This window comes from Schistocerca serialis, chromosome 5 (genome assembly GCF_023864345.2).
Source record: "Schistocerca serialis cubense isolate TAMUIC-IGC-003099 chromosome 5, iqSchSeri2.2, whole genome shotgun sequence".
Lineage (NCBI taxonomy): Eukaryota > Metazoa > Arthropoda > Insecta > Orthoptera > Acrididae > Schistocerca > Schistocerca serialis.
In genome coordinates, this window is record NC_064642.1 from 349,599,785 (window position 1) to 349,627,633 (window position 27,849).

General features: G+C 41.4%; 1 protein-coding gene across 1 annotated transcript in view; it reads left to right on the forward strand.

Moving 5' to 3' along the window:
- LOC126481697 (laminin subunit gamma-1) overlaps positions 1 to 27,849 on the forward strand; it is a 1,171,409-nt gene that overhangs the window by 629,918 nt on the left and 513,642 nt on the right. Inside the window, exons 5-6 of the mRNA XM_050105645.1 lie at positions 1,970 to 2,100; positions 7,005 to 7,183. Of these exons, the coding sequence (XP_049961602.1) occupies positions 1,970 to 2,100; positions 7,005 to 7,183 (310 nt within the window). The remainder of the gene's footprint in view (positions 1 to 1,969; positions 2,101 to 7,004; positions 7,184 to 27,849) is intronic.

Genomic DNA, 27,849 nt, shown 5'->3' on the forward strand with positions numbered 1-27,849 from the left:
CCCCTGCCACCTTCAGAATTTGGAAGAGAGTATTCCAGTCAACACTGTCAAAAGCTCTCTCTAAGTCTACAAATGCTAGAAACGTAGGTTAGCCTTCCCATAATCTTTCTTCTAAGATAAGTCGTAGGGTCAGTATTGCCTCACGTGTTCCAACATTTCTACGGAATCCAAACTGATCTTCCCCGAGGTCCGCTTCTACCAGTTTTTCCATTCGTCTGTAAAGAATTCGCGTTAGTATTTTGCAGCTGTGACTTATTAAACTGATAGTTCGGTAATTTTCACATCTCTCAACACCTGCTTTCTTTGGGATTGGAATTATTGTATTCTTCTTGAAGTCTGGGGGAATATCGCCATCTCATACATCTTGCTCACCAGATGGTAGAGGTTTGTCAGGGCTGGCTCTCCCAAGGCTATCAGTAGTTCTAATGGAATGTTGTCTATTCCCGGCGCCTTGTTTCGACTTAGGTCTTTCAGTGCTCTGTCAAACTCTTCCCGAAGTATCATATCTCCCATTTCATTTTCATCTACATCCTCTTCCATTTCCATAATATTGTCCTCAAGAACATCTCCTCTGTATAGACCCTCTATATACTCCTTCCACCTTTCTGGTTTCCCTTCTTTGCTTATAACTGGGTTTCCATCTGAGCTCTTGATATTCATGCAAATGGATCTCTTTTCTCCAAAGGTCTCTTTAATTTTCCGGTAGGCAGTATCTATCTTACCCCTCGTGAGATAAGCCTCTACATCCTTACATTTGTCCTCTAGCCATCCCTGATTGGCCATTTTGCACTTCCTGTCGGTCTCATTTTTGACACGTTTGTATTCCTTTTGCCTGCTTCATTTACTGCATTTTTATATTTTCTCCTTTCATCAATTAAATTCAGTATCTCTTCTGTTACCCAAGGACTTCTACTAGCCCTCGTCTTTTTACCTACTAGATCCTTTGCTTCACCATTTCATCCCTCAAAGCTACCCATTCTTCTTTTACTGTATTTCTTCCCCCCATTCTTGTTAATTGTTCCCTTATGCTCTCCTTGAAACTCTGTACAACCTCTGTTTCTTTCAGTTTATCCAGGCCCCATCGCCTTAAATTCCCACCTTTTTGCAGTTTCTTTAGTTTTAATCTACAGTTCATAACCAATAGATTGTGGTCAGAGTCCACATCTGTCCCTGGAAATGTCTTACAATTTAAAACCTTTATATAATCTATCTGAAACCTTCTAGTATCTCCAGGGTCATTCCATGTATACAACCTTCTTTCATGATTCTTCTATGGCATGTATGGATTTCAAAATTTTTAAGTGAATAGCGGTGCACTGTTTCAGCTGCGTGCAGACAATACCTGTGACAACATCGTAGCTTCTGACTTTGTACATCAGAAGCCAACAACTGGTTTTTTTTTTCCTTTCCTCACAAATCCTGGTCTCGACATCACCATGCGAAGCACGTTCCTGGACTATCCAAGCACTTGTCTCTAGTTGATAATGGCCTTACATGAGGTCAAAACAAGAACTGATTTGTCATAAAATAAATCAGTTGCAACCAGAGCTGTCGTGGTTGTGATTAATCTTTGCTCCATTAGATAACTTTTAAATTTCACTGTATTTACTACTTGTTTTGTAATCTTTGTTTTTGTGTGGCCCGCATCTCGTGGTCGTGCGGTAGCGTTCTCGCTTCCCACGCCCGGGTTCCCGGGTTCGATTCCCGGTGGGGTCAGGGATTTTCTCTGCCTCGTGATGGCTGGGTGTTGTGTGATGTCCTTAGGTTAGTTAGGTTTAAGTAGTTCTAAGTTCTAGGGGACTGATGACCATAGATGTTAAGTCCCATAATGCTCAGAGCCATTTGAACCATTTTTTTTTTTTTTTGGTGTGTTTGTCAAACTTCTCAACAAAAGAGCGCCTGCCCTGGCAATAGCTACGTAGCTCTACTCTTAGCTTCACATGTGAGCCATCGCCATGTGTGTCCCCAGGACTGGGTGACGGCCACGGAACTGCGCATCACGCTGGACCGGCTCAACACGTTCGGTGACGAGGTGTTCGGAGATGCGCAGGTGCTACGGTCCTACTTCTACGCCATCTCGGACTTCGCCGTCGGCGCCAGGTACGTTTACAGAAGTGAACAGAAAGCGTCTCCAGTTTGTGACCTCCGAATCATAAAATGCTACCAGCCTGTGATTTCACTGCTCGCAATTGCTGCATGGCCCCAAAAGCCTGGCACGCAATAAGTACACTAGCTACGTGCTGTCAACTATTCCTGTTTTGTCATAAAATGAAGTCTTCCAAGTCCGCATGTCACAGGTGCCCTTGAGTCTTACGAGCTGTATGGTCGCGGGCGAAGGAACTTTCCGGTTCTTGATGTTCCGTCGAGAGGTGCACTGAACATCTCTGGTTGTGCTCCTGTCGAAGCTGAGTCTTGGAGACTGACGAGCCGGACGTCGGAGAGCGATATAAATATCGTGTAAAGTGGACGTGATCGAGTCTACGCGTGATCAGCAGAGACAATATTTGTCAGAGAACAAACTTAACTATCGATTGTAACCTATCAAGGATCAAAACTTATCTATCGATTTTCCAGAGCCACTGTCCATATATCATTCAGTTTCATGGCTTCTTTTCTGTTAAAATTATACTATCCTTATATATTTCGATGGCTTCTCTATATAATCGTGGATAATAGTTTGTCATAGTAGATAAAATTTGGTTTCGGAAAACTTCACTTCATCACTTCCTGACTGAAGTGCATGCTCTGCTACGACTGAGTTTTCCTGTTTTCCCTAGTCGACAAAGACCTTCATGTTCTTTCAGTCTTGAATTCATGTTTCTCTTGGTACATAGTTCCAACGTAGACTCTTACATAAGTATACGGAACTTATACACTCCAATAGCTGCCAGAGGAGGGCGTTTGTCCTTCACAGACCGGAAATGTCCAGCGCAGATCTGGACGTAACATCAGGAACTGAAAAGTTTCTTCGATCACGGCCATACACCCCGGAAGGCTCATCAGCAACTATTCATATTTTAATTGGAAATGGTTATGATTGTGTTTAGCCCTATGAAATGGACAACTCTTTTTTTTTTTAGTGCTATCACATACACAACGCTACAGTGCAGTGCTTTAAAATGGGGTGTCATTAAAATTCTTATACAATTCGTATTTAAATTATACGAAATAAGAACGGTCGCCAGTCAATGGGGACACTATTTTCAACTAATTGGTTGTCACTGTTTGACAGGACTTGTTAAAACGGGGTCAGGGATTTTCTCTGCCTCGTGATGACTGGGTGTTGTGTGATGTCCTTAGGTTAGTTAGGTTTAAGTAGTTCTAGGGGACTGATGACCATAGATGTGAAGTCCCATAGTGCTCAGAGCCTTTTGAACTTGTTAAAAAAACGTGACGTTAAGGTAATGTCAGATTGTTCAGTGTCCAAGTGCTAAGGGTGACCCACGCTGCCAAAAAATTCGTGACTGAGTTGAAAAACGCTCAGGCTACAGCAATAAGCGCGGTCAATACAATTCTTAGGGCTACGAAGAAGATGAAAGTTTTCGTAAATGTCTCGGACATTTTTATTGACATGATGGGAATGTAAACATTCAACACCCTATAATTTAATGCAATGCAGCCAGCTCGTGATGAACAAGATATTCGAAACCGGTATTGACAAATTAAGAATAAAGTGGTTTCAAAAATATATAAAAACTGCATGTTTGGTAGCTGTTTTAAAAAGTGTTTTAAGAAAGTCATGTTTACGAACCACTAAGAGCTGCAGATGAAATAAACCATTTTCACTACCAGTTTTGATGCACCAAACTTGACCATTATGTAATCTGTATAGGAACGAACATATAAGATACATTTATAAATAAAATATGTATCACTGCAACGATACATGGCGAATATGCTCACGAAGCTGCTACAACACAACAAATGATACCAAAAAATTTACATCAACGTGTATAGTATGGCACTTATAACTAAATAAAAAAGTTTTTAAAAATGTGCGAAACTGAAATTTAGATACAAAGTACTTCAGTCACGCAATATAGCTTTTTAGTTATATAGTTTGATACAAAAATTAAGAAAAGAGCATCATTGATGGTGGTATCGAGTCAGACATGCGCATAAACAGATGATGCGAGGCTGTGCTGAAAAGAAATGCCTTCGAATTTTTTATGTTAAAACTATTAAAGCATTATTAAATAAAACAAACGTTATTAACATTCTGTATCTTTACTCTTCATGTCTACATCTTTACTGCCTTCTGCAGCTAGAGGGTTTCGAATTGTTGCTTGTGTAGCATAACTATGTCGGTGCATGAGAACACGGCGTGCTGTAATCGAGTTTCGAATTCTAAGAGCACGTCCAAAGCATAGAGCACAGTCTCTTTCAGTATGGGAATGCCAGGTAACACACGAGGGGTGCAAAATGTGCAACGCCTTTGGGTCACTGTCATCGATGATCCTCCGTACAGTCACGACTTGGCCTCATCCGATTTTCACCTGTTCCCAAAACTTGAAGAACACCATCGAGGACTTTACTTTGATAGCGATGAAGCGGTGCAAATAGAAGATGAGGTTGTGACTCCCTCAACAAAGTCAAACATCCTACGGTGACGGCATCAACAAACTGGCTCCTCCTTGGCAGAAATGTGTTGGTAACCAGGGTGACTATATTGAGAAATAAATACGTAGAAATGAAGAATGAATATGTAGAACGTTAATAACGTTTGTTTTATGCAAAAAGCTTTAAAATTTTTCGCATGATAATTTCGGAGGCATTCTTTTTCGGCACCCCCTGGTATCAGATTGTGACAAGAGACATAAATTTCCTTAAGAAATATACGAAATTGTAGGGGCAGAGCCGGCCGCGGTGGTCTAACGGTTCTAGGCGCGCAGTCCGGAACCGCGCGGCTGCTACGGTCGCAGGTCCGAATCCTGCCTCGGGCATGGATGTGTGTGATGTCCTTAGGTTAGTTAGGTTTCAGTAGTTCTAAGTTCTAGGGGACTGATGACCACAGATGTTAAGTCCCATAGTGCTCAGAGCCATTTGAACCATTTTTCTGTAGAGGCAGAAGTAGTAAAAATTGTGTTCAGCGTAAATGAAAACAATACAAAACACATGATATGGCCAATTCTAAGGCTACAACAACACAAAATCACCTGAAAGTTTATAATAAAAGTTTTAAAGGTGCCGATTTCTCTCACTATCTACCTGTTCTTTTAATCAGTGATAATAAGTGAGACAATGCATTAGAGAAACGATACAAGCGGGAAATTGAGCCTATTATGTGAACTTAGAGGTATGTTAGATGTCTCTAATAACAATGACAACAAAGTCAAGAGTATTCCACTCCCTTGTACGACCAGTTGTTACGCATGGGTCAGAAATGTGGGCGATGACGAAAGTGTTTGTAAACAATCTAAGGTCATTTTTGAAAGACAAATCCTGTGAGAAATAAGATGCAGGCAGCTTCTACAAGGGAAAGATATAGCATAATTTATTAAATCTCAGAGAATACGCAGACTAGGACGTAGGGGGAGGACTTTCATTGTTATTTTGGACACAAAATAACTATGAACGGAAAATTGTGTTCCATCTGAAGGAAGGACTGACCAAGAGCAACGTTGCTGGACAATATGTTGGTCGACCATACCAAGCTAGAGCAGAAAAGAAGAGAACTGACATGTGTAGAGGTAGGTATTTCAGGAGCACATGGCCGATCAAGAGCTGTAGCGCCAAAGAAAGATTCATAGCGGCTGACGTAAACATTGTCTAGTGAGGTGTGTGTTATGACAGTTTCGTGAACATTTTCACCATGTATTATTGCAGTGTTTCGTCATTAGATGTCCAACTGTATCTCATGTGTTCACTTCGTTCCTATATAGGCTACATGATGATGATGACTGGTTGAAAAAAAAACAGGTACTTAATATAGGTTACGCCACAGAATGCCTCGCTACAAACATAACAGATAACTCATTTGGAGAAGAAATAAAGATGAATAATTCGAGAAAGTTAGGTTCCAAGGTATGAAAATGGAATTTCGAAATTAAAAATCAAGAAGTTGTATGAAAAAAACTTGAGATTGTACGAGATAAAATGAGAAAGCACTGGATTACATTTTATGGACATTTGAAAAGAATGAACAACAGAAGACTGGCAAAGAAGAAAAGAATGAACAACAGGAGGGTGACAAAAAATATTCAACTTCTTTGATAAAAAAATCAAAAAATACTAATTTCATGGTTTATACAAATAGAAGTTAAGAAAGATCCGCAGGATTTGTGAATAACAGACAAAAACATAGAAAATAGGCTCGAATTCGGTGAAAGATACAAAAAGCCAAGGGCTTCGAGTTGAAAAGCAAAAGAAGAGATGAGGGACAGGGATAGATGATAGAAGAGAACAACAGAGAGCAAGAATTAAGAAGTGGTAAGAAGCCAAAAAAAAGGAATATTTTGTCATAAATCAGCGGCTTCACGTGACCCTGAACCCCCCAAATTCGAATAATAATAATAATAAAGATTAATTTTACTAGCAGCTCTTCGTGTTTTTCAAACATTTGTTGTTGTTGTGGTCTTCAGTCCTGAGACTGGTTTGATGCAGCTCTCCATGCTACTCTATCCTGTGCAAGCTTCTTGATCCCCCAGTACCTACTGCAGCCTACATCCTTCTGAATCTGCTTAGTGTATTCATCTCTTGGTCTCCCTCTACGATTTCTACCCTCCACGCCGCCCTCCAGTACTAAATTGGTGATCCCTTGATACCTCAGAACATGTCCTACCAACTGATCCCTTCTTCTAATCAAGTTGTGCGACAAACTCCTCCCCAATTCTATTCAATACCTCCTCATTAGTTATCTTCAAATGTTTACGAGCTGCGGGCCACCACGTGCACAAGGTATAGTTACTGTTTGTTTTGAACACCTGGTAGACTGGTGTCGCCATCGTAGCCGGGCCCAGTCGGTACAAGCCACTAAGAGGTACGTGCGGGTGCTTGTCGTGCAGGTGCAAGTGCAACGGGCACGCGAGCGAGTGCATCTCCGTGACGGACCTGTCCGGGCAGCCGGTGCGCGTGTGCCGGTGCGAGCACAACACGGCGGGGCCCGACTGCAACGAGTGCCTGCCCTTCTACAATGACGCGCCCTGGGGCCGCGCCTCCGCCACCGACGCCCACGAGTGCAGAGGTAAGTGGCACTGCGTCTCCAGCTAGCCGCTACACACTGGATCACTGGCCAGACGCTTTGTGTCTCTCACAAAGGCCTTCATTTGTCGCGAACAACGTACTGAACTTCTCCACTAACGTTTTCTATATCCGCCACCTGTAACTGTCTCCCGACACTTAAATGCACGACGAAAGACGTGTATAGGATTCTTATAAATTAAAGGAATTCATTGTTCTGTAGAGGCTATATTTTTGTACTACTTCCTAAAAAACACAGTTGCGTTTAATTTTAATTTTAATAATGAACAGCCTCAGTTGCACCGTTTACCTAGAAATTTACCTAGGTTTCAGTCGGGATAACCCAACCTTCTTCAGAATAACAGTATCTATCGTTTGTCCATAGTGGACATCGTCAAGCTGAGGCTGTTCATTATTAAGATTAAAATTACTATTTATGCAGTTGCTGACAGGGCCGCGAAATGTTGAAGATATTATAGTTGCGTTTGACTGTAAAAGTTATTTATTTGCACTATTGCAGTTTCGCACGTAAGACCATTATCAATTGGCATAGTGAAAAACGTAAAAAATAAAGAACACAGTGTATATAGAGAATGACATTAACATTTTGCCAGGCATACAGCAGTTATATAAAAAAATGTCATTTTTTACACTGTTATTTAATACATGTCAAAATCTAAAAATGTCATTGTCGTATCTGAGCATAAAAATAGATAAGATCGGTACTATTACGCCACACCACAACTAATGAATTTCCTATACCATTCCTAATGTCATATGACTGTATCATAATACAGAATGCAAAAATATAAAAATGATATTAACGTAAGTTGCTTGAGAACGCCAGGCACAATAGTAACAGTTTTTATGAAGTTTACACGGCTCTAACTAAAAAACGTGAACTCTTAGTAGGATGAAAATTGCAGAAAAATAGCAGTGAACCCTGCTGAATGGTCGGATATACACTTAATCAAATTTGTTCACATGTTGAATATATTGCAATATTTTGTGAAGATCAGTAAATTAAATTTTTATACGCCGATCCACACGTCGAATATATGCACTGAATAATAATCTTACTTAGATGTTTGAAATTTGAAGTACACATTAACACGATGTCTTTTATGGAATTGAAGGCTATACACACAGCTGGTTTGAATCATACTTAATGAACAGAAAGCAAAAAGTTGTGCTGAATAGCACAAATAATGTTGGGAGGGTGGTAAATTCTAGTGAATGGGAATTAATCGCAAAGGGAGTCCCACGGGGTTAAATTTTAGGTCCTCTGCTGTTCCTTATTCATGTCAATGACCTACCACTTAACGTTAAGCAAGCGGAACTAGTACTTTTTGCAGATGACACGAGTGTTATATAAATCCCATTCCAGGAAAAGCAGCTGAAGATATTGTTAAGGATGTCTTTCAAAGAATTATTGCCGCGCGAGATTAGCCGAGCGGTCTAAGGCGCTGCAGTCATGGACTGTGCGGCTGGTCCCGGCGGAGGTTCGAGTCCTCCCTCGGGCATGGGTGTGTGTTTGTCCTTAGGATAATTAAGGTTAAGTAGTGTGTAAGCTTAGGTTCAAATGGTTCAAATGGCTCTGAGCACTATGGGACTCAACTGCTGAGGTCATTAGTCCCCTAGAACTTAGAACTAGTTAAACCTAACTAACCTAAGGACATCACAAACATCCATGCCCGAGGCAGGATTCGAACCTGCGACCGTAGCGGTCTTGCGGTTCCAGACTGCAGCGCCTTTAACCGCACGGCCACTTCGGCCGGCTGTAAGCTTAGGGACTGATGACCTTAGCAGTTAAGTCCCATAAGATTTCACACACATTTGAAGGAATTATTAAGTGGTTCTCAGAAAATGGACTATCCCTTAATTTGGAAAAAAATTCATTATATCCAGTTCTGCACACCGAATAGAGTCATACCGACAATTGATGTAGCATATGAACAGGGCTCAGTTAACAGGGTAGATTTCTCCAAATTTTTGGGTGTTCACATTGATGACAACTTGAACAACAAGAAGCATATTATTGAGCTTCTCAAACAACTAAGTTCAGCTTCTTTCGCTTTTCGTATAATCGCTAGTGTTGGTAATATACAGATCAGCCTCCTAACGTACTTTGCATATTTCCACTCAATCATGTCTTGTGGACAGTTTTCTGGGGTAACTCACCACTTAGACATAAAGTATAGATTGCACAAAATAGAGCAATTAGAATAATTAGTGGTGTTCACCCAAGGACGTCATGTAGGCACCTTTTCAAGGAGTTAGGTATTTTAACTGCACCATCAGAGTTCATATATTCGCTAATTAAATTGGTTACAAATAATCGGTCTCAATTCGCGAAGAACAGTGATGTTCATACGAACAACACTAGAGGGAAAAATGACCTTTCCTATCCGTTATTGAAGTTGTCACTTCCTCCAAAAGGAGTGCATTATTCAGCAACCAAAATCTTTGATCACTTGCCCAACAACATAAAGTGTCTGACAGGTAGCAGATCAAGTTTTAAATCTAGCTCAAAATCATTTCTTTTGGACAACTCCTTCTACTCCATGGACGAGTTTCTGTTTCAGAAATGGTAAAAAAATTGTACCTATAAATGTAGTATAATGTGTAGAAATAGAAATTTCAGTAATAATAATATTATCTCTATTCATATATATATCTTGTAATCTGTATTGTTCCACATCATATCGATAAAATAATTGGGAAAATGATCTACGAAACATGACATAACTAAAACTAAACCAAATAATAGACTAAAGCTTATCATTTCTGCCACAAGTTTTTATTCTAGAAATATTTACATATGATAATTAAAACAAAGGCTACTTTTTTTATAAATAATCAGTAGGCATTTTCCTTCTGTCGATAGTCCATTAGCGTCTATAGTCCACTTTCCTCCAAATAGTACCCTAACACATCCTAAAAAATCTCATACTGCGAACTCATATATATCTCTTGCGAATAAAGTAAACATGTCAGAAAATATAGTTCTCGGGAAATTCAAATCAAGTTATATTTGATCTATGACTCACCTCTGGTGTTCCTAATACATTCCAGTTACATAATCATCTTGGTTTACATGTTTCTCATCTTTTCTCTTCCTTTTTTTCTTGCTCCTTGTATTCAGCCGTATTTAGTTGCGTCAAGGAACCACTTTTCACCTTCTGGCGCTCTCATGCAATCAATTTCCAACAGTGACCGTTTCATATTAAACCCATCATATATTCCTAATAACTCACATATGCTAACTGCCCCACATTAAAACAATTTTCAGGCATAATAACTTTCGAGATTGACAAAATAGCAGCAACTCAATTTACAAAAAAGTTTATAAGGAAAACAACCAAAGATAGGCAAGGGATACATAACAGCATAGCAAAGCGTATCTTCTAATAAGCCTTTCAACTTCAAAAACAGGTATATAGTACATGTTTCTCGAATAGGAGACTAATGACAAACATTGGCGTGTGAAAGAAATGGAAACGTGGATGAGGACACACACCGAGAGATCTTTAAGTTGATTTTTGAACAGCTTCCTAGTTTTCAATTCAGTTCTTTTAACTGCCGTTGCGTTAAAAAACTCTAAACATCCATTTAAGACGCGACACAAGCAATCGATTTTTTGAAGCGGATTCACAGGCAAGCTACGTTAAGGTAGTCTGATAACAAATGTTGACTCTGGAATGCACGATCTCTGATCCCTGACGAGAGCGAAAAGTACGACCTGTGAATTTGTTTTCCCTTCAATTACTTCAGTTGTGAAATAAACAGTGCACTCGAACAGTGATCTGATGGGATTCATGTTAAAGATGTTAATAACAGTAATAGTGCATATAATTTACGCCATTTTCACGATGTACGTAACGTCGCGCTCACTTAATATAGACCGAATCTTAGAGTTAAAAGACTCAACACACAAATACGACGATGGAGTGTATACGTGCGAGACAATTCCTAGATTTTCACACTTGCTAAATCACAGTGTAAGTAATATGTTATTTTTGCATTTTGTTTTAGTAGTACTAAATGTTTGGTATGGTTTTAGTGGCATTCTATATGGACACTCTGTTCATTAATCCTTGTTTTGCAGTATACAACTTGATAATGGCGATACGGCCGAAATTGCAATGTTGCAAATAAACAGCTTTTGCAGTCAAAGGCGATTATGGTGTTTTTCTTTAAAAAATTATGTGATTGTGAACACCAACCACGAGAAGTTAACAATGTTTCATTTCCTTCTTTTGGCCCCACTAAAGATGCTTTTAATTTAATATTAAAAAAGTACTAAAAATCTGAGTGTGGGAGGAAATGGTGTGAAATACCACATGACGTAATGATTAAAGACTATTCATAGGTACATAATACTTTACCTGATTTTACAAGGGCTCAAAACAATCCACGTGAGCGTCCTTTGTTCCTCAGTCCCTATATAAGAAACTGCAGCAAACGATCACTGAGGGTATAAGGAACGAAGAGGGTGATATGAACATGTGGCCGGAAACGCGTTCCAAGAGAGATACATCCAACTGAAGGTGGAGACAAAATATCTTCAGCAATGCAGGTTTCATTGGTTGAAAGCACATATGAGAACACACCAGGCAAGTGAGAATGATCTGTCCGTATTAGTGTACAGCATCAATGTGTAGTCGTGGTAGATATTGTCGAGATGGCTTCGCACGAAAATGCAGAAGTAATCTGGAACACCACCATGTAGTAGCTACATTACCCTTCGTGCCACCAAAGCACGTGTTCCAGCAGGGGAGGCAGGCAAATGCTCAAGAAGTACGGATACGGCTCGCCTGTGAGCATGACTGGTCCCAAGACGTGGTCGCCAGTAAGCCCCCTCCACACACTGAGGCTGAACCGGTGATGACAGTTCGCTGCTACCATACCACTGAACGCTAGTACAGTCAGAACGATCCCACTTGCCTGTTGTGACCTCTTGTGGGCTTTTAACTTCCGAAACCTACACTACCAAATATCTTTTATCTCCATCTTCAAAGGAGTGTACCTCTCTAGGAAAGCATTTCCGGCTTAGTGACGACATGATTTTTATTTGCTCCTTATCTTCTCAGAGATCCTTTCCTGTGCTTTGTCTCCATTCAGAAAAGTCACCCTGTGTGATACAACATATATTAGTACTGACACAAGTACGGTCTTATTGTGCAGTGACCTATAGAAAACAGGCACATCAGCGAGTAATGATAAAACCTTACCTGCAAAGTTTAGCATAGCACTATTCCAACGTTTGGAAGATGGTGCTTTCTGTGGAAGACTAGTTTTCAACGATGAAACAACATTTCATGTGAGTGGAAAGGTGAATAAACAAAACGTTAGTATTTTGAGAGTATAACATCTACATCGTTGTGTGGAATACGTGCAAGCTTCTCCCAAAGAGAAGGTATTCTGTGCGACCTCAGCCCGTTCTGGTTCACTCAACGGCCAACGACAGGACTATCCTACGTGCTTACACAAAGGCTGTTACCCCAGTTGAAAGACAATAGTGAGGCCATTACACTGCAGCAGGATGGTGCACCACCTCACTTCCACAGAGAGGTCAGAGCGTTTTTAAACCAATAACTACCACGACGATGAATCGCTCGTAGGATGTTGGTGATCAGGTGCTGTTACTCTGGCTCAATCTTTCCTCAGGCCTGCCACTGCATGATTTCATCGAGTGGAGGTACTCTAAAGATCAAGTGTGTGTCCTTTCTCTACCGACGAATAGTCTGGTACTGAAGCAGCGCATCTGTGCCCTCTTAGTAATCATCTCTGCTGACATACTGCGGCGTGTTTGAGAAGAGACGCGCAATCGCATAGGTGACTGTCAAGTGACAAAGGACGCACTTATTGAGAATTTCTACGGTATCTAAGAGAACGTTGTAAAACTATGTAAAAGATATGTTTTTACCTACATTATGAAATAAGATTCGTATTCCTACAATAATGTTTCTTTGGTACTCAGTCAGTCACTTACGAGTACCCTTTACTGGGTTGGAGTTTAAGGGGTCGCTTCAAAGGTATTGGTACAGAAAGAGTTTCCTCGACGTTTGTTTGCTAGAGAATGGAAAAACTGGATTCATGGGACTGCAAGGTGTTGCAGCAGCGCTTCTATCATTCCGTTTTTGAGACGTTTTTTCTTGGGTTGCGGTCTAAGGGTGTCTGAGCTGCTATAAAATAGTGACAGCAGTCATGTATACTTTCCTGAATTTGTAGTTAATGACGCTTTCTTTATTCCACCAAATACATGAACTTGTTAATGGTAGCCTTCTGGATGTTCAGGCGAGTTGGTGTTTCCACTATTATCTGTACTCGCTGCTTGGAAGACTGGTTGGAGCCCAGGCAGGGAGGCATGTAACAGCACAACATGCAACCCTGATGAAGACGGCGGGTGGGACGTCGAAATATTCGGCATAAAATGGAAATAACTGGACTGAACACCCAGAAGGACACTATTAATCATGCACGCCGAGAGAACGTAAGAGATTACACTTCAGTTTGTGTGAATGACAATAATCTGCACGAGATTATGTTGTCTGGTTAGGGGTCAGTAATTTAATTTGATTCTGTATCGACAAAGAATCACAATATTTCAACACTAGCAACAGGCAGTTTTCCGAGAAAATATAATCTAAGCACTTGAAATTTGGTGTTATAGAAAGATATTGAATGTTAAGTGACTTGATAAAATAAGAAATGAGGTTCTCCGTAGAATCAGTGAGGAAATGATTAGAATAAAAACTCTTACTAGAAGAACGGACAGGATGATTGGAACATCTATGGTGCTAGGTAGTACACGAAGACAGAGATTGGAATATATCCAGCATATAACTGAGGAAGCTACTCTGAGATAAAGAGGTTAGCGCAGGAGAGGAAGTCGTGGCGTGCCGCATCAAATTAGTCACAAGACTGATGCTACATTCTAAGTTGTCAGCTAATTAAACAAAATATCACCTAAAGCCAAAGCCACTCATTTCATCAGGTCTGTGCGGCAATAAACCCTAGCTTTCCTATCAAATGTTGGCCGTTTCATCCAAGTTAGCCAAAATCCTCCATAAATTTTCAAGCGATTTTTCCCACCTAAATCTGCAGCTATAGTTCATGGATTGGTGATAGATGATTTACTACTGCGACAACTAGATTCTATGATAGGCACTGTGAAAGCGCGTTACTCTGAATATCTACACTTCTTGCAAGTCACAAAGTCTTCTATAACCCAGCAGTTTTTCTCCAGAGGACATTCAATGTAACATGACGAAATAATTTTGGCCAGAGGGACATCGTTTTCAAACTCCGTGATTGAGGAGTCCTTGGATATACACAAGGCGTTAACACTCATTAAGCACATCGCAGCAATTAATGTATAATTCACAGTACCCCGTTATTTTCGCCATCTGCCGTCATTGAAGGTGACAGGGTACGCCTGAGGCCACGGATTGCGGCAACCCACCATACACGCGAGTGTCGCACGTACACCATCGAAGGCGGTGCCCTTGGTTTGTGTGGGTATTTGTGTTGCACGAACTTGGCGCACGAGCGAAATGCAAACAGCACGCTAATAAATAGTGTAACGTGTAAAACCCATGTCCAACTTCGTGTATTTGTAGCACCTGAACGAAAACTCCATCAAAATATCTATCATTCCCTCCAAACCCTTGAATACGATGGACTTCGACTTTCTTATTGTAGCCATTTACGTGTCCCTATTCCAATGCCTTACAAATTCCCTTCACTTCTTCAGACTGAACATTTCCGTATATCCAATGAAGCCCGAAAACTCTACTCCAACAACCCCATCGCTCCTCCCCTAGTTACCATTTCCGGCATGCTGCTGATTCAATATTGATATCTCCCACCAAGTCTACATTTACATGAACTGTACGTCCTTTTCTCAACGCAGTTTCAACTGTTCGCCCCTTTCAGACAATTAAATCTGCCACAACATTTATCCTTACTGTCAGATATAACCCACTCCTCGTTGCCCTTTATCATATGAGGGTTTCCTCCATCTTTCCCACCCGATCATACCTTACAGCATGACGTAACCCTCCTAATCCCAACTGATTCTCTCATAATGCAGCTTCTATGTTTGTAGTGCAGTATTTCATTTTTATTATCAACTTTTCCACAAACATTTGTTATTAAACGACAGCGAACAGTTTCTAACGCGATCAGGTAACAACTGTCTTTTCTAATGATTTAAAAATATTAATTTATTATTCAAATCTTTAAAATTCTGAATTTTTAAAACCCGAATGGAGGAAAAGTGGAATATATGACGCTACAAACCCACCCACGATCCCCGGGAAATTGTTATATATTTCCTCAATAAAGTGCAGAAAAACTCCAACAGTTCCACGCAAACATCCACCGGAATGGAACAGCGCTGCCGCTATTTCAAATCGAATTAGGATTACGTATTGTTGGTTGTATTAATTCTTGTCAGTGCATGACGTTCTGGGCCAAGGACGAGCGGGCGTGTAAACGCCTGTGTCAGCAGCTTGCAGGCAACCTGCACTACATAGCTGCGATGAGTAGTCCAGGCCAGTAGTATACCAGGCGTACGACATTCGCGCTAAGAATGGTAAGAAATGCCGGTTATTTAGGAGTCCAAAACCTTGCTTTTTATGTTGAAACATTATTCACAATATACAAATGCTATGAAAATCCGTACAAACAAAACTATCCCGCATAACAAGTTACGTTCTTTACATTACTGCATGACATGTTCTAACGTAGCAAGGATAAACCTGCGTTGACGCCAACGCCGATCTTGTCACCATGCCCCATGACTGAAAGTCGCCTTTATAGATAATCCGACACCACTTTCCATCTCTAGATTCATTATTGTGCGTGTGCAAGCTGTAGAATGAAACACACTGATATCATGGAAGTTTTGATCTCATAAAGAATAGAGCGTAATGAAAATCTCAGTGCCCTACTTCACCACCGTATACGGTTATATCAATACTACAACACTACAAGCGATTCATAAGCGTCTCAGCCCATCGTGAAGTCTTCAACGGGCAGTTTCCCTCTCCTACATTTCTAGTAATAACGCTCATCTTATATTATACTATGAACATAGGTGGTCATAAGTAGTGACGATATTTGTGACCGACGAAAACCTTATTTCTTCCATTATAAAAGTTATTTAATGATTAATTTTTATATAAGTATTTATCAGTTACGTGAAAGAAGTATTTAACGTTGGATGCCACTGAAATATTTAAACATGATAATAGTGATATGTTGATTCTTCAGAAATTTTCAAAGTTGCTACAAGTGGCGATACAAAACCAAAGCTTTAAATCCTAGTATTTTGTGAATGGATGAAAGTAACTACCACAGCAAGTTCAAATACTGCAGTTCACTGTTTGCATTTATTGTGAACGAACACACACGCTGACATGGAAATTGAGTTAAGAAGCATTACAATATCAAATAAATATCACTGGTTATGGCTCTTGACCATGTTATATGAGGTTTAGAAATATTTCAGACGTGGTTTAATGAATTAAATCCACAGTTTGTGGCAGCAAAAGCAAAATATTTGTTTTGGACATTAAAAATTTGACTCGCATGAAACACGAAGCGGACTATAAAAATGTGTCAGAAAAATATGAAATCTACTCTCTTTCCATTTCAAGACCCATCTTTTACGATAATTCGGAATGCTTTTCAATAAAATGACAGCATCAGTTTGTTTTAAGAAACGGTACCGGTTTCGTCCCCCAAGACCATTATCCAGTGGCTACCTGCATAACATCAATAAACAAAGTACAGTACAGTGGAAGTAGTCATATAGAGAAGAATGTAGTAATAGGTATTACTAACAGAAAGTGTAATAAAATGAAATTTTTTAAAAAATTATGAAAAAACGAGTCATCCACAAACTTCATAACAGCAGCACAATAAAATAAATAGCGCTGTATAAACACGACCGCTGGTAAAGAAATAACATAACGTAACACCGTAAAGTAAGTAACAAAGTAAATAATGTTGAAAAACGACTCCTCAAGAAACGTAATAAAAACACTCTAATAACACAAATTCGTCATCAGTTTAAGAAACTGTAACACGAACTTAAATGTGAGACACCATGAGGGGACACAGAACGATTGATGAGATGTACACGGAGGTGGCACTTAGATATGGGAGAGGCAAGGTACAGGGAAGCCATGGCCATGCAAAGGGCAGTTAGGTAATGAGGGAGAGGCAAGTAATGATAAGAACATCGGTACAATGCTTCAAAAATATTTTAGAGTACAGTCCTATGGGGTATTTACAAGATTAACATAGATTCATAACTAAAATAAAAGTAAAAGGTGAAATTAAGGAAAGGGAATGATAGCAGACGACGCTCAGAGAACTTAAGATGATCGAAGAGTCAATGTTGGAAACCAACGATGGCAAACAAGTGGAAGCAGAAAAGGAAATCTCTGCTCATAAACACGATCTTCATACGCCATTCAGCCTGACGAACTAAGCGGAGTCTGTTGTTTACAATAAGTGGGCCAACTGTACTATGTAACGAAAAATGACAGCGCTAGATTGATTGACATTGTAAACAGTAAACACATTCTGAAAGACATCAAGAGAAAATGAGTTTTAAATACTTTTTCGTTAAGGATTTCGTCATTATTATCCCCTTGCTTGTAAATTTCAATTTGCTACAAGATGCCCATACAAATACGTTTCTCCACTCTATGCAAAATTGTAAGGTTATTATTAATATTAGTGACATTTTCCTCTTGTAATCACAGGTGGGTTTGTCTTCTGCCTTTTTACCTAATGTTTCTGATAGTCTCTGAACCCAGTTTTGAAGTTTGTGTCTCCCTGGACGATGTTAACTGTTTTTCAGTCACTGCAGCAGATTTTATAAATGGTTGCACTTGTGAATTTATTGTTGTTAGTTTTAATATTGTGCACAAGCAGCTGACCTAGTGCGTTAGCGGTCTTTTCTTTGCCGTCTTCTTTTACGATCGCGAAACATGGATTCGTAAGGGTAAGACAAGCAGCATAGTGATACATTTCAGCTTGGGTGCTGGCACGGGATGCTGCGCATTAAATCTTTGCCCGTATTGTGAGAAGAGATAGGGAAAATCTAGAGAAAATACTCATGGAAGGAAAGACAGAGGACTCGCGACAAAAGTTAAAGTGTCTCCAGTGCTGTCATTTTATTCAAAATCAATACTGTGGTTGTGGAATCAGCATGCTCTAAATGCTGAACTAGAAATTAATCAGCATGGTCATATATAACACTCCTTTCTTTTTACATTTGCGACATTATTTCCGTTAGTTCACGTTAAATGTTCAATCGAAAGACCTGTCACAAAACAGTGTGGACTTTACGCCTGACGTATAGATCGCCCGCATTGTTCTGCTGCTGCCTGTGTATCGCTGCTTAGGAGAATATTCACATTGCCACGCCAAGAATTTCAGTAGCTCAAGTGTTTTGCCTTACCTAAGTATTTCTGCTTCAATTCTGTGTCTTTCTCTTGATTTGATTGCACTCCGATAAACAGCGCATTAATAACATCCACTTCATACTGAACTTGCATAGGAATATGTTTTGTACACCAAGTATAAAACAAGATTAACAATCTTTTCGTAGTGAAAGATGAGAGATTCGCTTAGTAATGTCAATAGCATCTTTTTCATTGTTCATTATAGAACCATGTAAATTGTTTAAAGGCTAACGGATTAGACAGATCATTCAATTTTTATATCTCCATCAATAATAACTTATTTAGCTGTTTAAGAATTTTCCTGAGCATTGGAATGTAAGAAACTTTATTGTTAAAAGTAATATTCTGTGTTAAAAGTAATACGCTCTGCGACTATAACATGGAAAATATAAACACCCTTACCACTGGATTCTGCAGAGACAAACGAGACGCGCTTTGTAACGTCACTGCAGCATAATTATGATCGTTTATAATCGCACACCACGAGCAGAGAATTTATTCCCATACATTTGTATGTCAGTGCAAGATACGTTTAGATAGGACCTCGAACAGAACACACAACTTTAATAGAAATCTATACGAAAGTACTAACTGTCAAACCACTGCAGGCTCATATTTACTAGGAACGAACTTACTGGATTTGATAATTTTATCTCTTTGCAAACGAAAAGTTTACGCACATATACTGAAGGCGATAATATCGTGTGCACAAGGTACAAAAAGGCAGTGCATTGGCAGAGCTGTCATGGCGTCTTTACTCAGGTGATTCATGTGAAAAGGTGTCCGACGTGATTAAGGTCGCACGCCGGGAATTAACTGACTTTGGGCGCGGAGTGGTAGTTGGAGCTAAACGCATGTGACATTCCATTTTGGAAATCGCTAGGGAATTCAATATTCCAAGATCCACAGAGTCAAGAGTGTGCCGAGAATACCAAGTTTCAGGTATGATATCGCACTACGGACAACGCAGTGGCCGACCGTCTTCACTTAACGACCTAGTGCAGCGCCGTTGGCGTAGAGTTGTCAGTGCTAACAGACAAGCAACATTGTGTGAAATAACCATAGAAATCGATGTGGGACGTACGACGAGAGTATGCATTAGGATAGTACGGCGAAATTTGGCGTTAATGGGCTGTGGCAGCAAACAACCGACGCGAGTGCCTTTGCTAACAGCACGACATCGGCTGCATAGCCTCTCCTGAGTTCATGGCCGTATCGGTTGGACCCTAGATGACTGAAAAATCGTGTCCTCATTAGATGAGTACCGATCTCAGTTGGTAAGAGCTGGTGGAAGGGTTCGAGTGTAGCGCAGACCCCACGATGTCACGGGCCCGAGTTGTCAACAACGCACGCACTGCGTAAGTTGGTGGTGGCACCATAATGGCTGTATTTACGTGGAATGGTTATGTTCGGCTACTTGGAGACCATTTGTAGCCAGTCATGAACATCTTGTTCTCAAACAACGATTGAATTTTTATGGATGACAATGCGACATGGCAGAACATTCTAGACATTCTAGACGTGATTCCCATTGAACATTTATGGGACGTAATCTAGAGGTCGGTTCGTGCATAAAATCCTGCACCGGCAACGCTTTCGCTATTTATGCATGGCTATAGAGACATCATCACTCAATATTTTTGCAGGCAACTTCCAACGACTTGAGTCCATGGCACATTGACTTGCCTGTACTACGCTGGGCAAAAGGAAGTCCGACACGATATTAGCGATATTAGTAGGTACCCCCTGATTTTTGTCATCTCAGTGCAATTGAATGTTCTGTGTCTTGATTCTTGTTATTACAGCTGGAAGATCTGGTCAAGAATCGATCGCCATACCATACAGTAATGCGCCAAAACATTGTAACCAATGCCGACTAGGAGAATGAATGCCGCTTGCTGGCGTTGCGGCCACGTGACCCAGTAAGGAAATCTTATAAAAGTGGCGGAGTTGACTGTGGAGTCATTCTAGCGACGATACGGGCTAAAAATGAAATCCATTGACTTAAGTGACTGACTGATTGCTATGTCCCGATGCCTGGGAACGAGCATCTCGAAAACTGCGAAGCTAGTCTGTTGTTTGAGTGCTACTGGAATATGCATCTATGGAGGATGAAGGGTGGTGAAACGGCGATTAGGCGACACGGTGTTGGACATCCACATTCCGTCACAGAGCGTGGTCAGGAGCTTGCCCGCTCTGTGGATCAGGGCAGGCGGTGGTCTGCGGAAGACCTGATGACATAGAACAATGCTGGTGCAAGCACCATTGTTTCGGAGCACAGTGTTCAGCGCGGTAGACAACATGTATTTTCCATGTTGACTCAGCGACACTCTCAATTACAATTACAGTGGCCATGGGATCACCGACATTGGAAATTGGTCGGCTTTTCCGCTCTTCGGATGAATCACGTTTCTTCTTACATCAGATCGATAATCTGGCGCAGGCTGGTACTGGGAGGAAGTTCACTTGGACTTTCGTGGGACTTATGGTAGTAATCGAAGATACTGTGACATCTGTGCACTACGTGAACATTATCGCAGACAGCTTGTGATGACAGCTTGTGATGTAATAAAATAAAAGTGATGTTATTATTCAATGGAAAAGTTGGGATTTCAGATTTCGTTTACGGTTTTATCAGTCACAATTGGCGTAAGAATAATGGATTGACCATTGTCATAAGATATTGCATTATGAAATGTGAATAGTATTTACTTGCAGTTTCGCGTGGCTTGAAGCAGTCACAGCTAGCGTGCTATTGAATAAGAAATTGCATTATCGTCTTTATAATTACTTCATGATCGTAGATACGATCATACCCGGTTGTGAAGTTATTATTATGAGAAAACAATTTCCTAAGGGACCAGAAAGTTCTTAAGGACGCAAAAACAGCTGTAACATCACACAAAAGGAGAATTCAATATTAACGCTGATGCAAAAAGAGGATAAAACAGTTTTTTTAATGTAACACGCGCATTGGGCTGCTGATCTTGCTATCTGTAATCTTAGCAAAATGCATAATTAAAATGAAAGTAACACTGAGGAGATGATAGGAATGAGCACTGCTAAATGATTCAGTATTTCCAGAACAAATATTTATTATAACTAAAACGTATATCGTACCTTATGCTTAGTACTACAATGACGGTAGATTTTTATGTCCGTTTCATGTTCATTGAGCGCTCTTTTATATAGCCATTGTCCTCTTGAGTCGCCCATGCGTCGTCACGATAAGCTATAACAGTTCTTCTTTTTACACTTCACTCAAACTTAGACGGAACACGTTTTTATACATTTAGTAAAAATTAGATCAAGTGTTTAGCGCTCAGGGCGTCATTTGTTCACCAGCGAACAAAATAGTGAAGGATCGCATATCGATCCATATTCTACTGTTTATATTGCCGCTCAAAGACGACGAATAACATTATTTAGGAAATTCCACCGTCGCTATGCGACGCCATATTATACATTAATAATTCTTTTTAACAAGTATTCGCCTTCTGGCTGAAAGTGTTAACTATTTGCTGTTTTAATGAAGCCAAAAATAGCGAATATCACAAGCTGCATCCGTTCATGCTTGATGTCTACCCCCGACGGCAATTAAGTCTCCTAGTAGGACAGCTGTCTGTCAGAAAGCTAGAATCGTCTTACAGGGCCTTGAGGAGTAGAACAGTAAAACTTACACTAATGTGTTGGGCATCATATTCGCCTGATCTGAAGCGGACGGAGTGCATCTGGGACGCTACCGGGTGCCAGCTTTGCGCCCATAAACCACCAGCCCCTAATTTACGGTTATTGTCTGACCTGTGTATTGACATCGTATGCCACATATATTTGAAACCTACCAAGAATTTGTTGAATCCCTGCCACGCATAATCACTGCCTTATGTCATTCCACAAAGGTGGACCTACACGCTATTAAACAGCTGATCATAATGCTATGGCTCATCAGTGTATATCATATCTCATTTTGAAGATCTACTTGTTTTGCAGCTCTTGCTCATGCAACACTCAGTTGTCGATGATCCCTGCCGTCGCTGCCACTTGAGGCGCCTCTCCTGTTAATAGTTCAGTTCCCGGAGTCTCTGTAAATGTTCGTGGTACGGTATATGTAGATGTACTGAGGTCGTTTTCGACGGTACGTTATAATCCGACCCTCCAGCTAACACCTTCCCGAGTGAGCCAGCTGCCGACGTCCTTCACAGTGAGTTACTTACAGAGAGAGAGAGAGAGAGAGAGAGAGAGAGAGAGAGCGTGCATTAGGCAGCTGAGCGTCGGGCCACGAATTGTGACGGGAGGCGGCGCGGCGTGGCACACACACACACACACACACACACACACATACACACACACACACACACACACACACCGTAAGTGCCCTGCCTGCCGATGTTCCCACGCCCCCGTACCCACAGAGCAGCCAGAGGACCAAATACCGCAGCCTCAGTAGTCTACGACAGCAGGCGGCAGGCCCCGTTCTGATTTCAATGTTCAAGTTCTACATCTACCTCTACATTCATATCTGTTATACTCTGTGAATCACAATGAAATCCGTGGCAAAGGTACCATTCGTTTTCCCTTACCAAATTCTGAAGTTGTCAGAGATACAGTACAAGCAGCCAAGTACTGCGGGAGCTCTCATCTGCCTCGCTGTATTTGGGCGATCTCTACAGTGCAGGTACAAGGTGGTTATAATTAAACTTTCGCTATTTGAGTGTAGACGCAGAATTAATTGCAGTATGGGATTTGCATTGTGTGTTGTGTTAGTGTCATGACTTGTCATTATGTGCCGGTACTGATACGACGACATAGGGATGCAAGACAAGTTCAGTGTGCATTACAGTTGCAGACTGGTCTTGGCGAGTATCGTCGCATTAAAGAAATGCGGATACGTTCCCTTTCCGCACCGAGGTTGAAAAGCATGATTCGGCCATTTAGAAATTGATCCTGGGAGAGGCCGGCGGCCAATGGCGCTAGAAACCCTTGATGGAGTTACTGTTGCCATTGCTGAGAATGCTGGACGCAATAGGAGATATGCACGAGTTGCGTCACGATAGCTGAACTTTCCATCGTCCATCGTTCGAAAAGTGCTGCGAAAAATTGTGAAATGGTATCTCTAGTGCGATTCCAGTCTGTCAAGGATGGTCGTCACAATAAGCTACATCTGTTACCTGGAAAGTAAGCACGGTACGCAGTCAGCAAATGTTACCCTCTCATATGTTAATTAAAATGTGTGTTTCTTCATTGTTTCTCTTCCCCATGTCCTTACAACTGCTTCCATAAAGTTTCACTGTCCTGTGGTCACTCGTTTCTCTTGGTGGCCCTCTCAAGTATCTTGCTATACGTAGTTCCTGACCACAAAGGCGATTCTCGAAGTTTTCTAGGCTCGTTCGCGAAAAATTTATTCTTTCAGTGTCTATCAAAAGAAATTTTTCAGTATTTCTTTTACACTTCCTCGCCAGTGGATCAAGACTGAGATCATACGGGCCGCTTTCCTTCTTATGCGCTCGAGGTCACTGTTTGTGCGTTCTGTAGGTTTCCCACATAGTTCAACAACCTTCAGGTATGGACCGTGCTGTAGCTGTGTGTAGAGTGACATTCGTACAGGAACAGGAATTTCCCGGTGTCCTATGACAGATTCGTAGTGCCGTTTATGCCACGTAGCATATATACGCAAAGAGTTCTTCTTGTGGGGCAGCCATAACTGTACAAGACCATTTTAAAAAATGAAGAAAACAGCGGGACAGTTGCTTAACCCACAATCTTTATAGGGTACACACGGTCGATTTCGGGACATTTTCAGATCCATCATCTTGTGTAAAAAATAAAATCACTTGATCATCTGAGGTCCTCCTCACTCCAGTGTTGTCAGGGAACCAAAGATCCCGTGTCAAAAAAGTAAAAGTGTCCAAAAATCACATAACAGCAGTTCGCTCCTGCTGCACGACCCGGAACACAAACACGTGCTTCACCGAGCGAGGTGGCGCAGTGGTTAGCACACTGGACTCGCATTCGGAAAGACGACGGTTCAATCCCGCTTCCGGCCATCCTGATCTAGGTTTTCCGTGATTTCCCTATATCACTTCAGGCAAATGCTGGGATGGTTCCTTTGAAAGGGCACGGCCGATTTCCTTCCTCATCCTTCCCTAACCCGAGCTTGAGCTCCGTCTCTAATGACCTCGTTGTCGATGGGACGTTAAACACTAATCTCCTCCTCCTCCACAAACACGTGGATTAAGCAACAGTCCTGCTGTTTTATTCAGTTTTCAAACTGTACCGCATATGGTCATTGTTTAGCATGCCATTTCGTGCCAACGCCGGTCGGCTAGTGCTGGTCGCTATTGTCAACGCCAGCGTCGCTTTTATTCTCAGTATGGAAATAACGGACGTGCCTTCCCTTAATATGGCTAAATAAGTGGCGGTGTGTGTCTAACACATTTTATGCAAGAGGAAGCAACACCTTACAGCAAGTACCAGTGTTAGCAGGAAGTGCTTCACAGAATGATTCGCCGAAAGCGCTGCATGTGAAAATAATTGTGTAATTTCTTGGAGAAATTTGAAGTCGGCAAAACGACGAGTGAGTCGACAGACCTAACACTGGTGGGAAGGGAGTCGTGGAGCCTGTGGGGAGGAGCTGTGGTTTTAAAAGTGTCGCGTTTATGAAGTCGGGAGTGAGTGATGAGCAAAGTTGATCTTCTGCTACTGACAACTGGAAGAGTTGAGAAGTGTGTTTCCCAGGAATGGATGTGGAGAGGCCAGCTGTTTTCCAGTTTTTGTGAGAAAAGGTGCGACTTAACGAGTGAGCACTTGCTAGAGGGACAGAAGTCCCATGTCAGAACGGGTAGTCATCAGCTGTAGTAGTTGCACGAACGATGGCGGTCGAGTTTAGGCTTGTTTTGCGCACCTACGTCACGGATTCTCCGACAGCCAATGAGCGTCAGTAGTGTTCTGAGCGCTCTGCTCTGAATGCCGTAGCTAATGCGAGCATTAAACGTGAACGTAGCGAGTTGTTTGGTGAATATTTATTCCATCGCTGATGGTGGTGGTAAGTAATACAAAATGGTTCAAATGGCTCTGAGCACTGTGGGACTTAACATCTCAGGTCATCAGTCCCCTAGAACTTAAAACTACTTAAACCTAACTAACCTAAGGACATCACACACATCCATGCCCGAGGCAGGATGCGAACCTGCGACCGTAGCAGTCGCGCGGTTCCGAACTGAAGCACCTAGAACCGCTCGGCAACCGCGGCCGGCAGGTAAGTAATACATTCTGCACATGCAGAGGAGAGACACAAATTGCAGGATATACGCTTTCTTCAAGCGAAAAGCACGCGCATGCGCGTACCACAACTGTCGCTTGGAATCGTCAACAATGCATTCCTCAACCGTGCCTCGACATGCGCGAACCCCCATCGATCGTGGATCGGGCTATAGCTTTATGTAGCGTTTGATATCAATGAGACCGACTCGGCGATGGCTGACAGAAGACTATAAATTCGATTTGCTCCAAAGGAAGCTTGTGGATTTTCGCTGAAGTCCTTCTCCTTTTTAACTTTAGACAACTACCCGGTTTTGTTTATGAAGGAGATGACAGAAACCGTCGGAGATGGTGTAACGACAGTTTACGGTGCTTGCTTTCCAATCCAGGTGGTCGTTTCTGAGACTGTTTCGAAGTAGTTGTATTGCAACATCTCATTGACCAGTGGTGTAGTAACAATTTTAACTCTGTCGTTAGACACATGTAAACAGTTTGGTGAATGTATCAGCTTTATAGAACCTATATTGAATATTGGGTTTTGTCATCGACCATTACAAGTTTTTTTAAAGACAACAGCAGCATACTCGCCTTGCACATTTGAACAGAAACAGATTATCCTAGCAAGAAATCCAAAAATGACATAAAATTACTATCTGTGAATTTAATTAACAATGAAGGACATAAATACGTGCAGATAGTTAAAATCTATAGGGTGCTTTAAAGTCAGTGGATCAAACTTCTAGGGGTGATAAATCACGTCATGGTGACCAACATTTTGTTACACAGTAAATGTTCACTGATGTTTCCCGGTGACGCTAGGAGGCTTTTTATTTCATTTACCGGCCATGGGACGACGACATTCCATCGAACTAGCAGGGTCTACTAGTCACTTGTGCTGCCTGCTACCTATCACAGCAAACTGATAGTATTCTCAACTAGGAAACCTGAAGCAAGAGTTTGTGTAAGCGGAGAAATATATCTTAGAAGCGAATCGGGAACTTTAAATTTACTGGGTCTGTTCTCTTTGATACGGAGCAGATGAGCGGATTACAGGCAACACACAAGGTGTAGGCATACAGCTGAGTGTCTACGCTTGCCGCCACTCAGGGCCGTAACCAATACAAAGGGACATCCAGCGTCGCCGGGAAGCATCAACGAACACTTTTCTCTAACAAAAGAAGTTCCCCATGGCATGATCTATCGCCTCTAGACATATTATGCGACGACTTTGAAACACCCTCGTGTTATCCATCCTCATGGATGACACCAGCATGCTGTTAATAAGTGTGGCGAAAAAGCAGGAAAAATACCGAGATCACTTCACCAGAATAAATGAAAATAGAATGTCAAAAATAATAATGAATTACAGACCAGAGAGAGAAAAGAAATAGGCAGACCAAGAAAAAGGTGGAGACGTCAAATAGAAACTAACCACAAACGAGGAAGGCACTCAACGGGAGGACGTAAAGGCAAATACCTAACATTTTAAGGAAGGAGACAACTTTGCTGTATGATATGAAACTTCTTGGCAGATTAAAACTGTGTGGCGGATCGAGACTGGAACTCAGGATTTTTGTCTTTCGCGGGCAAGTACTCTACCATCTTTTTTTTACATTTTGTTCCTTATTGTTCGTTGTATTTGCTCGTAGCGGACGCCACATGACATCCGTTGAAGTTCGTTGTTGATTCAGTTCACTCAGGTTTTTTTATTACAGAGACCAGCCAGCTCTCTGACCGAACAGCTGAGCTATCGTGCCGTAACCATCTGTGCTACCGAAGAACGACTCACGACTTGTCTTCACAGCTTTACTTCCGGCAGTACCCCGTCTGCTACCTTCCAAACCGTCACCCTGGGTAGCTCAGATGGTAGACCACCTGCCCGTGAAAGGCAAAGATCCCGAGTTCCATCTCGATCCGGCACACA